Raw genomic sequence first — 16,357 nt, 5'->3', positions numbered from 1 at the left:
ATTCATGGTTCAAGGCAGAACGGGAAACATTACCCCTACCCCTTATATTAAATTTTGTTTAAAAAATCACTTAAAATTGACACAAGCTGAAAGGCATAAGCTTTGTAAGTTTAAAATATGGACTTTTCCCAATAAAACTATACATGTTTGAGAAGGCCAATTTCAGAGCTTTCAAACAGTATAACATTTATATGGTTTCATAATTCATAATTCGAGGCAGAAAGGGAAACATTACCCCTACCCCATATGTTGTAATTTCGTTCTTAAAAATGACTTAAAATTGACACAAACTGAAAGGTTTAAGCTTTGTAACTTTAAAATATGGACTTTTCCCAATAAAACTATACATGTTTGGAAAGGCCAATTTCAGAGCTTTCAAACAGTATAACATTTATATGGTTTCATAATTCATGGTTCGAGGCAGAAAGGGAAACATTACCCCTACCCCATATGTTGTAATTTCGTTCTTAAAAAATCACTTAAAATTGACACAAGCTGAAAGGCATAAGCTTTGTAAGTTTGAAATATGGACTTTTCCCAATAAAACTATACATGTTTGGAAAGGCCAATTTCAGAGCTTTCAAACAGTGTAACATTTATATGGTTTCGTAATTCATGATTCGAGGCAGAAAGGGAAACATTACCCCTACCCCATATGTTGTAATTTCGTTCTTAAAAAATTACTTGAAATCGACACAAACCGAAAGGTTTAAGCTTTGTAACTTTTAATTATGCAACTTTTCCCCATAAATCTATATATTTTTAGAAAGGTCTGATGCAGCACTTTCAAAAAATGTAACATTTTTATGTTTTCATCATTCATGATTCGAAACAGAAAGGGAAACATTACCCCTACCCCTTATGTTACACACGGATATGTGGCATACCGCGTAATAAGAAAACAAGCTCATACACCCACTAAATCTCAAGACACATACTTTTAATGTTGTTTTTCTTGTTTATTGCACTGAGTTCTTTCAAAAAATATATAAATACCTTATGAAAAATTGTTTGGAGGAACGGGAACTTAATTATTGGGTTGTGAAATTTAGCAAATTTTACGATTTACGCCAATGGCCGATATAAAGTCTAATCGACGTTCGAATATTAATTAATCCCTATTAAGTTATATATCAATGAAAAGGCCATGATCTTGGCTTTCTAAAAATGTAACGTTTATAGTATTTTATTGTTTCTGTTTCCGTCGAGCGGTAGATACGTGACCCCTACCCCATTGTTGAAATCCAAGATGGCGGCCAAGATGGCGGCAAAGATGGCGCCAAATGAACCCCATGGGACACGATTTGATTTTGGGAACATCAAAATTCATTAAATATAGACCCTAAGATTACAAAAATGTAGGTTAAAAAAATACATCCATGGGGTGCATGGGAACCTACCTTCCGACTAGACTACTTCTACATATATTTGCATGACATAACCCTACTGGCAGATCGACATCTGTAACACACGAATTTGATACAGCATTTCTAGACATATCAACTAATTATGAAAATTCATTAAATATGCAACATAGCAATCAATTGACTTGATACTGCTTAATGACTTCTCACAGTATTACAGTACTGAAAGATCAACATCTGTATCATGTTTCATCAAATTTGATGCAGTATTTCTGGACAAAGCCCCCTAGTTAGGAAAGTTCATTAAATATGCAAAATAGCAATTAATTTGAATGACACCACAAAGTGTCTTTGCAAACTTATATGACACTGTGTGCTAAAGATCTATACCAAGTTTCATCAAATTTGCTGCAGTATTTCTATACATATCACCCTAATTACAAAAGTTCATCAAATATGCAAATTAGCAATTAATTGATGCAATACTGACTGTGTGCTATCAGAGCTCTGAGTGACAAACATCTTCACAAAGTTTCATCTTCACAAAGTTTCATCAAATTTAGTGCATTCGCTTTAGAAATAGAGCTCTTTTTCAAAAAGTCATTGTCAATGACATAGTCCCCGCTTTCTCAATAAAATGACCGTCACCCGGCCATATTTTGTCAGATCGCAAAACAATTTGATGTGCATATGCCTGACATAAGGAGTAACCCGTGTACCAAGTTTGAATGAAATCGCTCCAGACGTCTCTGAGACATCTCCATGAGAACGGATGCACGCACGCAAACGACCAAAACTATAAGTCCCCCTGGACAGTATCCGTGGGGAATAACACAGAATCTTTCCGCACAATTTAGCAGCATTCTTCAGCAGTGACATGAAACAAAAGTTCAGCATTTAAGTTTGCAACAATGTAACTAAACATGAAAAAATAGAGTGCAAATGCATGTGTTACATGTAATTGCAAGACATTGGTGTCATATCAGTTTTAATCCATGTGCAATTGCTTTACCAACAAGTTCAAAAAGTTCCTGACTTATAACTGATTGTTTTAGTACTTGTAACAGATGTTCCATTTTTCCCTCATACAAAGGTTCCTCTGTGTTTCTTGTCAGTGTTTGAAATGTCAGGTGGAAGAACTCTCTGGATGGATCCCAAACATCCACTGCAGCCTCTTCCTAATACCAGAAATTAATGTTACAGATGGATGAATGAAAAGATCAACTTTCTTCTCAAAATGCCAAACATTTGTTGAAATGGTGACTTGGCATCTTGGATGTAGTATATCTTTGGTGGTCTAGCATGCCCACTGATAGTTGTTTTCCTCCATTCTTCAAGTGTTTCCAGGGGTGTCATAGCAGAAGGTGTGTGTTTTGCAGTGTCTGAAGAAAGAAAAAGACAAGTAACTTTGATTACATAACATTTGCATGATCTAAACTATTCCTACTGATCATGATCCTAAATTGACTGTCCTGAGTGACAAGTAATCGTTGATGACGCAGCCCCGGTTGTTAATGGCTACTTCGATTACATGATTACATTTCATGGTTTGTCACAATTTGCAATTGGACATACTTACCAAGGTTTACCCCTGTGAACATTCATACCAACTTTCAAAAGAAGTGGACAAGCAATTTCAGATAAAATGGTTTTTTTACCAAAATGGGAAATTTGCCTAAAAAATACAAATTATAAGACTCACAACTAAGGTTACCCTTAGGTACATGCATACCAAGTTTCAGCCAAATCTGGCCAGTAGTTACGGAGCTTCAGCACTTTGCAGGATTTTACTTTTATTTGACTCATTAGCAAAATTTTTGACATTGACATTTTGATATTTTACCAAATTCAAATCTCCACCCCAGGGCCCACCTGTACACAGAAGAATAAGATGGCAGGTGCTGTGGTTTTGAGGTTTTGATACATGCATACATACATACATACATACATACATACATACATACATACATACTTACAGACATACGTTGTTGAAATGGGTAAATACCTAAATGCGTAACTGCAGACAGACTGACAGATAGATAGACAGACAGATAGTACATACATACGTATATACATACATACAGACACATACATACAGACATACATACACATATACAGGCACACAGACAGACATTTCATGGTCAATTATTGACGAGCTACTCTAACATAAGCAAGCGATGCAATCTCTGCATATCAGAAAAGCTGCACATTATCAATACTGAGAAATCTTTGCTGTTAAACAAACAATCTGAGTTGGTTTCAAAATGTCGCCACCAAAACAAATATTAATCAAAGTTTAACACCACATACAAATAGAATGGTATGTCCCAAAGATTTAAAAGAAAGTGGGGTAAGGATCCTTTAACTTCATTTGTCTGATGATTGAAGGATGCATGGACCATAAGTAATAATCTTTACCACCGCCTGATACAAGTTTAGCACGCCAAGGTCGTAAGGCGGAAGGGCTCGAGTGTGAGGGCCCATATGCCGTGTGAGTACTATGGTCTGCAAAACTTGTATCTGGGCCGTAAAGGTTTTATCATATACCGTATGGAATGATAAATATGTACTTAACATAATATTAAGATTTGTTCAGCGGTAAAAATTTGTGCGATATCAAATATTCATTGCCATTTGTGTCAATTTTTCAGAAAAGCAATGGCCTCTTCACATAGTTTATTTACTTACATAATGACATTATTTGTTTACCTGCAGAAGAACACGCAAAGCTTCATACATGAGCAACAGAGATCCAGGTTGTAATCAAGGTGTATTAAAGAAGGACAAATGCGTGATGTAAATTAGTGTCATTTGCACGCACTTAGGATAGGCCTACGATGGATTTCACTTGACTTTAGAAATATTAAATGTCACCAGCCCGACTCCACTGTCGCCACTATACAATCTTAGCGAGCAGACGTTTTCCTAATCTCGCTTTGACTTTATGTACAAATATAACATTCCTTGATAGCAACACGCGTTGTAACAAGTATTGAAGCAGTTCATATAGTTCAACAGTGAACACGATTGCCCATATTTGGACGTGCAGAATTCAACGCGTTCATCCAAATTTGGGCACTGGGCTGGGGGGCGTGATACTTAAAAAAATGCATGGATGTGAGGGTGCTTTCTCACGAAGCTTTATATAGGCACGTGAATCTAGGATATGATAACAGATATTATTACTGTTACGCTGTACTTTGTGTACAGGGAAATGAATCATTTAGCTTACCACTTGTAGGTCCATGGTATGTTGATGTTGATGCCATGGATGTAGAACCCATCACATCTTGAACTGAATTTGTCGCTTCATCGTGGTTTTCATCTGGAATATAAAATTGGCAAATGTCAATGTTTTTGATGATTATTCTTCATTTTTCAATTGTATGTTGTACAGTATCTCACTGTCTATTTTACTGAGACTAAGAGTCCAATTTCAACCAAGTGTCATACTCAGCATAACTTTAGTTGGACACATACAAGAGGTTTGAACTGGTAAAGTCTACCACGTAGTCATCTTTGCAAAACTTGCATCATATGAGGAGTGTGAAAATAAACTTTCTTTGACATACATGTCGATGCTGGTAGCTGGTACTGTGAGTGTTGATACTGGGTATATGACTGTTGTGACTGTTTTGAAAGCACTGTGTGACTTTTTTGGAGCTAATTTGCATATTTCAACAATATTAAAAAATACCGCAATTATACGGTGTCGCTCAAATTTGATCAGAATTGGTATATACAGTTTGGGTACCAAAGATCAACAATATATGTTGCTTCTATCTGTTCAGTGCAGGATAATTCTACGTTGATGTTATGACAATGATTTCTGCACAGTACAACCAGGAAAACAACAAGAAGTATTTAAACCAGAAAAACAAGAATAACAAAGTAAATAAGTCTGAAACTTGAGGTACTGGAGGTCAACTTTAGCAACATGCATAGCAGAAACAGCTAGCCCCTCTTAGTTTGAGCATAGACAGTCTACCCCCTCTCTTGTCTATGGTTTGAGCAGGTCTGTTAATATGTAACATATCATAAACAATGACAGGATATGACTCAAGGTCAGTGGAGTTAGCTGTCTTTAAGTGGCATGCCATCACTCCTGCACATTTGCAGAATTTCCCTTTTTCTTACCTCATTTGCACATTTTTGACACTGATGTGTTCATTTGAACAACATCGCATCTCAACCCCTGCATCTACCTGTACACCAAATACTGAGATGGTAGCTTTGGCGGTATGGTAGCCTTTGTGTGTGACGGACATACATCCGCACATACATTTCCACATACATACATACAGACAGACAGACGCCACCGACTTATCATGTAAGCTCTTTTTGGTATTTATATACAAAACCGAATATGAGCTAAAAACTAAAAAAGATATTTTGTCAGAATCATATGTTCATCAACACAGGAAATATCAAGTCTGTAAGTACTACAGTTCCCCAGATATTTGAGTGGACGGACATCCTCACAAACAGACATACATACATACATACATACATACAGACTGACAATGGATGCCGGACGGATACCCATCCCAATAGCTTCTATAGACTATTAGTCTATAGTAGCTAAAAATATGTATGTATATGTTTGCTTACTTGCCACTTATAGCTGACAAATCATAAAACACTTGATTGGAATCACGATGGTGATGTCTAAGCCTTCTTATTACTTCATCTCTGCCAACATTCCCTGCCAAACTTTCGATTAAAATATCTGCTTTCATGTTAATCTGCAAAAAGATGAGGAAATGTTTGCTTTCATGTTAATCTGCAAAAAGATGAGGAAATGTATGTCGGTGGTTTGTCACAATCAAAACACTACACAAAGAAAATCTGTGTTTAATCAGTCAAAACATTATGATAATGTTCTTTGGGAGAGCAACTATAAAAAGAAAAACTTTCAATGGCATTCTTTAAAAATCCTTTTGGAATATGATCATCATGTGCCACTGACAAAACAGCATCAAAGTCACCATAGCAAATCTGTATCATATGTCTTAAAATCTGATGAACCCATTCTGAATATACATCCGTGCAGACTAGAAAGTAAATAAGATAATAATAAACAATTGTCACTTCTACTGTATTGTTGTATAATCAACATCTGTAGTATACCCAATTTTATGTTTTGAGCTCGATGGCAATTTACGTCCAATTCTCAGATGACTGCGGTAGTACTGTACTTTACCTAGCGCTGTGGACCGCGTTGCCGTCTCCGAGTGGCGGCGCGGCGTTGTATAACTAAGAGAATGTCGTCGCAAACTTATAAAGACCAGCGACTGTTTTAAATCGAAATAAAACTATGCAATACAATCTGAAATATCGTATAGAAGTAAGGTTAGGGGCACAACACCTGCTCTTCAGCCACCTGGCGACTCGGCGTTGGGGTCCGATTGACAGCTACCTGCCGACCGCGATAGCAAAACACCAGCAACAGATTTCAGCTTTGGAAATTGTTTTCCAAATTTTTTGGACGTGATTGTAGTCGCCATTTTCATCCGTGAAACGGGCCTTTTTATACCGATCCGTATCTTTGTAAATTCAACTTCTCCATGGCAGTAGGTGCTTGCAACGCACTGCGTTGTCGCTCATCGACCTCACTTGTACCAGCTCCAGCGCTCGGAGTTCAAAACTCGACGCCATGTTTGCAAATAGTTGAAAGACAGATGCATTGTGGATGTAAGGTGACCTCCTAGCTTGCTGGAAAAAGGGTAGCCTAATTCAAAGCTTCTACTCCTCATGTCGGCATTCTGCATCGCATAATGGCATGTCCGCATTTCGCATCGCATAATGGCATGTCTGCATTTTGCATCGCATAATGGCATGTCCGAATTTCGCATCGCATAATGGCATGTCTGCATTTTGCATCGCATAATGGCATGTCTGCATTTCGCATCGCATAATGGCATGTCTGCATTTCGCATCGCATAATGGCATGTCTGCATTTTGCATCGCATAATGGCATGTCTGCATTTTGCATCGCATAATGGCATGTCTGCATTTTGCATCGCATAATGGCATGTCCGCATTTTGCATCGCGGGTCTTCATTGCGCATGATCAAATGCAACTTCGCATTGAATGTCCCCATAGCAAATTATCGCATTCTTCATGTAAGAATGTCAAGTCCGCATATCTAAATATTCGCATTTTGTACCTCATCATGGCATGTCGTAATTATGAATGTCAAGTCTGCATGTCCAAATTTTCGCATTTTGTACCTCATCATGGCATGTCGTAATTACGAATGTCAAGTCTGCATGTCAAATATTCGCATTTTGCATCTAATCATGGCATGTTGTAATTACGAATGTCAAGTCTGCATGTCAAATATTCGCATTTTGCATCTCATCATGGCATGTCGTAATTGCGAAAGGCATGTCGTAATTACAAATGGCATAGCTTAATTTTGGCAGGCATTCAACGCCCATGTAAATATTATACATTTGTTTGGAATCAACTACCACTGGTAATATGTATCATATATTTATTATGGACACTGACATACAGACCTGGATGTGTAATTCCAGTGGTTTCAGGTCCAGACCATCCTACAACAGTCATTAGCATGCAGTGATTTGCTGTTGTGTTGTGGTATACCAGTTAGTGCCAATCCAAAAGTATCATAAAACTGTCAGGCCAACCACTAGGTTGGAGCACCATTAAATGTAGCCTAGTATGATCTATGAACCTGAAAACACTGGATGAATTTGATAATTGCCGCAGGGTGAAGTATTTTTTAATGTCAACACAACCAAAAAATGAAAATTTTACAGATTGCTATATTGTGATTTATTTCGCCTTTTAATGAAATACGACAACAGTCAGATACAGGTTAAGTACAGATTTGAAATAAAACGATTGAAAAGGCCAAGGGAAGCACTCATTTCCTCAGAGGACATTCTGACGCATGAACTTTGTAATTCTTAACGTACAGTGTAAGTGTTAAATTCCCCTTTAACTATGAATAGTCTATCCAATCATTGCTCTCTTTGGCCCAGGTCAGAGGTTATTGACCTGGGTCAAAGATTTTACACTGAGTGTAGATCTGTATTAAAGATGTCTAATCCCCTACAACTTTCACCTGGTGAAAATTACAGTATCTATAAGACAAAGTTTCTTTTACAAAGCAGAAACAACTCATTCACCTTCGTTCTGTAACTACATCACCCATTATTTGCAAAGCCAAAAAACACATATACATTACTTCCACAAGATTTTACAAAATTAGCATACATCCAGAATTCATTCAGCGTAGCAAATATTTTATATTTTTTCCAGTTCGAAAACATATGTACACTAAAGTTAACAACTATTTAAAAAACTCTGTCACACAACAAATCACAAGAATGGAATCAAGCAAATATTTCACTTTACATTACAGAATATGACAGTCAAAGTTACAGTGCACAGTTTCTTAAAAAAGTGGAAAAAATTAAATGCAAAATTCAGACTTGTTTCTGATGTCACTTACAGATATGCATATCAGCCTCAAAAATAAGTACAAAAGATAAGTTTTCATGTCGTCTCCATGTGGTTTTACACCGTACGATTACATTTTGTATAATTTGATTCATCGGCTTTGATCATCAACTTTCAAAAACATGATTAAGTTTTAAATGCTAATTTAGACCATAGACCCTCCGGGAAACCAGGAGGGTCTACATTAAGACACAGTTCATTCTCTATAATAACTGATTTTCAGTATTCATTTGACAGAGGACATAAAGGCTGTACCAACCATCATCAAACACAGATGTTGTACCGATACAGAGGATGGCAATGATTTAGAAGTTTATCAAATGTCAATGTAAGATCTAATAGTGACATCCTGATAACTTTTAGCAAACACATGACTTTAATCATTGGTTTCACTTCCTTATTGAACGTAGACAGTTCTGAGAAACTGCTGTGAAATGCTACTCTGAATGTAACATGTCTTTAGTAACTAATACAAAAATTTTTGAATGCATATACGGTACTAACCAGAACCACAATGATGCAGTCTTATAAATTTCAATATAAATATTCTATCAGTTCAACCAGTCTCACCTGGTCAAAGCACTGAAGTTTAATTTGTAATCCTGTTATATATCAAGAATTTTCATTAGGAAGAAACTGTCTTTTAGGCAGACAAATTTGTTTTTCTTTAAAAAATGAAAAATTGATGGAATTTAGTAGCTTCATCAAATTTTAAGTGATACATATCATATGAAGGACATGTATCAAAGTTTTGTTTTATATAGATATGCATTGTCCAAATTTTCCTACCATATTGCTGAATCTAAGACTTACATTAAACAATGACTACAACCTTTACTACAATGGAAGTAAGACTTGGCAGTCAAAATGTACAGTGGACTGAAATCTGGATGGGACCCTGAACTCATTTTGTTCAGAGCAGATCAGCTTTATTCATCGGAAGTTTTCACAGCAAATTGTCTGAATATATAAAAAGTCTGGAATAAGACAAACATAATCATGCATGAACAGAAATTCATGTCTTTTTCACTCAATTTTTATACGGATGAATGTTTGTTACACATGAATGACCTAGCATCATTAGCATAAAGGAATACTTCATGGCTGGAGAGGTATGGTTGATGACATTATAGTTTACATCATTAATGTTTGACTAATGGCATTGCAGTTATTGTGTCAACTGTTTTGACCAATGGCATTGCAGTTATTGTGTCAAATGTTTTGACCAATGGCATTGCAGTTATTGTGTCAAATGTTTTGACCAATGACATGACCTATACACAGACAACTACACATTTCACAGATACTTGCGTAGCTTAATAAATAGCACTGAAGACTACACAGAATTGGCATCAGAAAACATTTCATCAAAGATGACATAAGGTATTCACAATGGTAATCAAATGATTGATTATACAATAGCAATCATATCTACTTGAAGATGTTGGAAGAATGAAGTGAAACAAAGCATTCACCATTGTGGTGTCAACACATACAATTCATTTTGTATTAACCCAAGAAGTTTCCACAAAAGTCTAATCAATGTGATATTATCAAGGGAATGACAACATCAGTGTTTCTGTGCTGTGAAGAATCCATTGCTGTAGCATGAAAGCAAAGTTTTAAATTGATAAACTTTACTTAATATGCTTGCAGCAGAACAAGTAGCAGGCAGGCATATCTTGGTTGTACAGAGTAAGTGATACTGGATTTCTGTCAGTGGCTAAACTTGATCCATGATAAGTGATTTTAGAATTTTGTTTTAAGTTAAGACCTATCGCAAATCTCACCCAGTGTCATGAAATACATCATCCTTACTAATCCTAGATCAGGCAATGCCACAACACTCAACAGTCAAATTTCAAAGAATCATGAGGGCTATCCTAATTCACTCTGTTTTAGCATATGCTGCCATCACATCCTATTGTCCTACCTCACACTGTGTTGTGGCATATGCTGCCAAAACATCCTATTGTCCTACCTCACTGTATTTTGGCATATGCTGCCAAAACATCCAATTGTCGTACCTGACTGTTATTTAGCATATGCTGCCAACACATCCTATTGTCCTACTTCACTGTGTTTTGGCGTATGCTGCCAAAACATCCTATTGTCCTACCTCACACTGTGTTGTGGCATATGCTGCCAAAACATCCTATTGTCCTACCTCACTGTATTTTGGCATATGCTGCCAACACATCCTAATGTGCTTATGTCTAGTGGTTAAGCTAAGCAAATTCCTACCCCTACTGATGCTCTCTCCTGTCTAAACTTGCGGCGTCCACCACAAGTGCACCTTGTTCTTTCTTGGACATATTCTGTTTCCATTACTTTAAAATATATTAATCCTAATGTTTTGATAGAGTAATTAACACAACAATCACATAGTTTAGCATTTTTACAATTCTTTGTTTTTCCATGAAATTAAGACACACATTGGCACTTGCGGAGAGAAAACCAAATAATCAGACTCAGACACGAGTCAATCACTTGAAATTTTGACAAGTTATGTTCACTAAAAACCAGCAAAGAAATATCACTCCATTGATATTTAACAGCACAATGTCAATGATGCTGTGCACCCATTCACCAGAAAAGAGAAATTTAGCCTAAACATTTTACAAATGCAAATTTCACCATCATTTGAGCAAGATCTATATGAAGTCATATAAAGTCACCTATAAACAATATCTAACAGCTATCAGCCACAAGATTTCACAGAAACGTCTTGGCACAAAAAGACAAAAGTGGTCACCCAAAATTTACATATGAAAAAAGTTCAAAGCTATCTAATGAGTGGCATCCAATAACATTTTGAAAATGTTTCTAAAAAAAATACGGTGATAAAAATTCTGATCATTTTATGTATGCAAATTTTATGATAAATTGAAGAAATCTGGGTTGAAGGATCTTTGACAGTAAATGTACCAAATATCAAATTATGAAAATGTTTGTTTGTTGTGTTTTCACATTTTTCAAAGTGGCATATTCATAAGTGAAAACCTCATCTTCAACCCACTATGCATCTAACACTAGTAACATTGTGATATGTACAGCTGTCCTCTAGTTTCTGCAGTGGACAAACAGACAGACATACACTCATACATGTAGACATATTTATCCAGCCTATATGACAAGCTCCAATTTCCACATAGTGACAAATGGGAGCTAAAAACCCTTACGTACATACTGAGTTTCACCCAGAACCACAACAGTTACAGACATCCCTTACCCTTTTTTCAGCCAGAAGTTTATTTGAAAATAAATAACGATGTGATCTAGACACTATGTGACAATGCTAAACTATTCAAGCTACTAACATATTGGCAAAGAGCTGTTACAGGTCCCTAAATGGAACAATCCATACTTTAGTCAAACAACTTGTCAATGCGAAGGGGGAAACAAAAGTCTTTTCTATTTTCCATATAAATTACCTGCTATGTACAAGCTCATTCTAAACCTGTCACCCCTGACCTTTGCACCGTGGAACAGCCTTACATTGCTTGAAATGTTGACAGGAGGGAATGCTTTTCTACTCATACTGACGTTCTTTAAGTTCCATATCCATGTTATCACAGAATGTATCTGTGAAAGGAATACAATTAAAATAGTAACACCAGCTACAATCTATTGGATACAAATAAAACACTAGAAATCCTACCGTCATCAGTACAAGGTACAAAATGAAACACACAATCATTTGAATAACTTTTCTCTTTCGATCAAATTCACCAAAATGGATGTACGGCAGAAATGTGAACGCCAGCAGGATCCCTGAAAGGAAGCCACCAATGGCGGCAAAGTTATCAATCCATGGAAGAAGTCCCAGGATAAGCAGGACAGCAATTATTCCCAGCAGCTTGAGTAGGGCTTTACCGGGCTCTTCCAATAGCTGCCAGCTCTGAAGAACTTCTACGATGAGACACGCTAATATTCCAAAGAGAGAACCCGCTGGACCAACCTATCGATGCAAATTAGATGACAATCTGATTAGCATAATTTCTTGGCAGGGGCATTAGGAAAGCTCATTAAACAGATATGAAGAACAGTGAACATTGTACTTATACAGTTGTAGTAAAACTGGAAATAAATGTGAAAGCATACAATTTTCACTGCGGCTGTCCTCTTCGCTATTGTTGCTCTAATAGATGTCTTGCTCTTTATAAATGCATTCTCATTGTAGTGAGAGTCCAATATTGATAACTTTTAACATTATCTATCAGTATTCATAGCAACCATAATATGACATTTTTGTCACCAAGCTTCCAGCTAACATTAACGAGACTAGCTAGGACAATACAACCAAAAATGTTACATCTCTGATCTGTGTTACATCTGTGCCTCCACCAGCAGAGGCCATATTTACATCAATGAATTCCACAACTCACCTCTGCTCTGTAGGGGATGAATATTGCACTGAGAAGATTGCCTGCAATACCGCTGAGCATGTAAATGACACAAATTCTTAACCAGCCTGCAAGTTTTTCTAAGTCTCGTAGTACAGTCATGTGAAACACCACTGTCAATGCACAGTGAATGATTCTAAGGACAAAACAAACAAAATAAGTTACAATGACAAAGTAATGAAATGCTGCCCTCACACATTATAGGAGGACTTAACATAGAGGGCGCTTTGCCACACCTACCCTTAGTTATTTTGATTTTCAAGAGGTAGAACAAGTGGTACATTGGTAGCTTTTCGGGTTTGCCATGAGGGTCAGATTGACCATACAGCATATTAACTAAATTTAACACATGTCTAGAGATTGATTACAAACTTGAAAATTACTTAATTTTAAAAGGCAGTGTAAGCTGTTAGACAAGTTTTTAAGCTGTGACACAAAAGTATGTTTGATAAGTGTTGGACAAGACTTGCTTGGCTTGACTTCACAAAATATGCCAGGTTGTATGCTGTGATTAAACAACGTGAATTAGCTTACCCTGCATGAAGGAATAGTGACAGCCAAAGTCTGTAGAACTGGTCTGGAAATTCAGGATTAGTGAAAGATATCAGGCCACAGATGCTGTCCATGCACTTCACCTGGAAACCATAGAAAAGTGATCTCATAAATCTTCAACAAGGCCTGGCATACACTGTATATTTGTTTTATTTGCAATTCATGAAGCCACTGGACTTAACATTAGTTATTCCCTAGCATCATTTGTGAAAATCTTTTCACATACTTTTTAAAATTTATTTTGTACGTAACCCTATTGTGCATTCTTTGACATCCAAATGATATCTTCAAGATGTCAACATCAGTTTTGTCATGGAGGTCAGAACTACTGATATTCTGTATGTTACCTACAATTCCTAAATCTGTGCATATCCACATGATCTATAACTGCAAATAGTTAGAGCAAATACAGGACAGTGGATCAAACCACTTGAATATGACAGCTTAGTCGTGTTGCATTTGTTCAATATACGATGGTTTCAATTGGGTTCAAGCTCACAACATACAGTACCCAGTCACCTAGCAGAGAAGGCACAGACAAAAAACTACAAATTTATCCTTTAAACCTTTCACCACATGGTTTGTCCCAAATCCATTGTTTTCTATGGTTAAGTTGGACCTGTATACAGGGAACTGGGGCTGAAAGGGTTAAACTCACAAATTCTCAAGACTTTACAATATCACACATAGTTCCAATTGCTCCAATGAAATGGGATGAAAGTGCATGTTTATACTCACTTGTGAACACAGCGTAGCGTCTTCATGGAAGTACCCATTAACAAAATCACAGTATTCTCTGGTGTGTATCTGGCACTCAGCTTGTAAGCCAATACAACATGGATGACCTGTCATTTCACACTGCATGTTGGGAAGACTACTTGTTGTCACAGGTTCTACACAGATCGGCCAATCGGCGAGGTCATCTGCCCACCGGTGAGGTCTGGTGCTTGCCGGTGATGTGCATGCTCTGTGTTGTCACAGGAAGAAAGACAGACATTATCTTTGATGCATAACACACAAGATCTCACATGACAATGTTGCCTGCAGGAAATTTCTCACCACACAGTACAGATAGTGTTGAGAATGCCACAAAAATCACTGATTTCAATAAAACTACATGTTATCCCCAGTTGCCCCATTTGGTTTGTTCTGTGACTGACTGGTACAACAGTATCCTGAGATCATGAGGAAAGCATGTTTTCCAGGATAAAAGAGAGATGATTCATATTTTCTTATGTAATGGATACAATGCACAGAGCCTGTCTTTCTGGCTTCACCTATTACTTCAAAGTTCACCTGTGGAGGGCAAAAATTAAGAAGAATTTTCCTAATATATCAGTTATTTTTGTTAAGCCATACAATTTATTGTATAGTATCATTTTGTCTTTAATCATGGTATGAACACAAATTTCAATCTCTCATATCAAGTCATTTATTATTTTTTTAACTTAAGAAATGTGATAATTTCTCACCTTGGATCTTGTCCACACACTGCACCAGCTAATCTTCCATCAGGGCCTGGATTATCTGGTGTCCATTTCTCAAAAGTAGCAAAGGTTTCCTGGAATGAACAAATAACAACAACAGATTCTCATGGTCAAAACATTTCTTTCCTGCCTTGAACCTTTCCATCAGATTTCAACTTCTCCTTCCATCCTAAAATACAGAGCTTTGTCTGAACTAGTGAAGGACATAACATTTAAAGACCAGTAGCTATAACTTGTGATTATTTTTTCACAATTGTTGTTTTGTATTTCGATTGCAAGTTCTTGTTCTACTTCCTAATGCATGTTTGAACACCTGAACACCAACTAATTAGTTTGTTGACACATTATCTATACCTGAAAATACATGCTTATTGCTTACTTTTGGATTCTGGTCCAGACCAGAATTCACCTCAATAATAACAATGCAGTCTACAAATGTACAGACTGAGTATACAATCTTAATACTGTGCATCTCAACATGCTTTTGGAACATCATTAAATACAAAAAGAAACAAAATAATCATAAAAAGATACAGGTAATGACCCTTTAAACAAAACTATGGGTGAATCACCATGACTACTGTTTCCCTGTACATATGGATCAAATCTTGGATCTCAAGATGAGTCATATCACAGACGATGGATTACACACAAAACAGACAGAAAACAAAAAAAAGGGTGCACCACACAGCATTATAAATATTTCTGATGAACGCATACAAAGACCTGAACCAGACTGTGCTTCCAGTAGGAAAGCGCTGCAAAGACACAGGGAAACTAGTAACAATCAAGAGTTTGTACTTACTGAGCAATAAGCTTCCTCAGATTGCCAGCATCCAGACTTGTCATTCCGGATGCAACATCCAGTGTCATTTTCTACATGCCTGTCTCGGCTTATTGCTTCTATTACTTTGATATCTTTATGCATACATGGCGCATACTTAGCACCAAGGTGAATTAAGTCAGCCTATGGTAACATTAACATGACAAATATGAAGTTAAAATCAGAAAGAGAAAGCTCTTGTTCATTTTAAAGTCATTTTACAGTTGAAA

At 36.7% G+C, this 16,357-nt stretch overlaps 2 protein-coding genes and 1 long non-coding RNA gene across 6 annotated transcripts in view; all 3 read right to left on the bottom strand.

Moving 5' to 3' along the window:
• Window positions 1-2,315: 2,315 nt before the first annotated feature.
• On the bottom strand, window positions 2,316-7,170 carry LOC139152044 (uncharacterized). 3 transcript variants are annotated; one of them, XR_011556538.1, is made up of 4 exons: window positions 6,733-7,165; window positions 5,976-6,109; window positions 4,597-4,689; window positions 2,316-2,746 (listed from the first exon to the last, which is right to left on the bottom strand). XR_011556538.1 is itself a non-coding variant. In XM_070725132.1 (4 exons), the coding sequence occupies exons 2-4, from the start codon at window positions 6,101-6,103 to the stop codon at window positions 2,562-2,564; spliced, it is 402 nt and encodes a 133-aa protein (XP_070581233.1). In that variant the 5' UTR covers window positions 6,104-6,109; window positions 6,568-7,170; the 3' UTR covers window positions 2,316-2,561. The 3 variants fall into 3 exon arrangements, 2 of the variants coding, with proteins under 2 accessions (XP_070581233.1, XP_070581232.1); XM_070725132.1 differs by having other exon boundaries at window positions 5,980-6,109; window positions 6,568-7,170; XM_070725131.1 differs by having other exon boundaries at window positions 5,980-6,109; window positions 6,733-7,170.
• Window positions 7,171-8,145: 975 nt separating this feature from the next.
• LOC139152043 (uncharacterized) lies at window positions 8,146-11,022 on the bottom strand. Its single transcript, XR_011556537.1, has 2 exons — window positions 10,933-11,022; window positions 8,146-10,792 (listed from the first exon to the last, which is right to left on the bottom strand). It is a non-coding gene; the product is annotated as an uncharacterized lncRNA (long non-coding RNA).
• A 798-nt stretch (window positions 11,023-11,820) lies between these two features.
• LOC139152041 (inactive rhomboid protein 1-like) overlaps window positions 11,821-16,357 on the bottom strand; it is a 31,124-nt gene continuing 26,587 nt past the window's right edge. For both annotated transcript variants that reach the window (XM_070725127.1, XM_070725128.1), the window contains exons 10-15: window positions 16,110-16,271; window positions 15,290-15,378; window positions 14,556-14,784; window positions 13,800-13,900; window positions 13,248-13,401; window positions 11,821-12,820 (exon numbers count right to left, since the gene is read on the bottom strand). In XM_070725127.1, the coding sequence (XP_070581228.1) occupies window positions 12,392-12,820; window positions 13,248-13,401; window positions 13,800-13,900; window positions 14,556-14,784; window positions 15,290-15,378; window positions 16,110-16,271 (1,164 nt within the window). In that variant the 3' untranslated portion in view covers window positions 11,821-12,391. The remainder of the gene's footprint in view (window positions 12,821-13,247; window positions 13,402-13,799; window positions 13,901-14,555; window positions 14,785-15,289; window positions 15,379-16,109; window positions 16,272-16,357) is intronic.

This window comes from Ptychodera flava, chromosome 15 (genome assembly GCF_041260155.1).
Source record: "Ptychodera flava strain L36383 chromosome 15, AS_Pfla_20210202, whole genome shotgun sequence".
NCBI lineage: Eukaryota > Metazoa > Hemichordata > Enteropneusta > Ptychoderidae > Ptychodera > Ptychodera flava.
The sequence above is the reverse complement of the archived record's forward strand: the minus strand, read 5'-3'. Positions and strand labels throughout refer to the sequence as shown.

Bases quoted from the DNA above. Each gene is read 5' to 3' on its own strand.
- LOC139152044 (XM_070725132.1), bottom strand. From the start codon at position 6,103: ATGAAAGCAGATATTTTAATCGAAAGTTTGGCAGGGAATGTTGGCAGA. The intron at 4,690-5,979 runs GCAAGTAAGCAA...TTTATATTCCAG, and splicing joins TGATTTGTCAGCTATAAGTG to ATGAAAACCACGATGAAGCG. The intron at 2,747-4,596 runs GTAAGCTAAATG...TTCTTTCTTCAG, and splicing joins ATACCATGGACCTACAAGTG to ACACTGCAAAACACACACCT.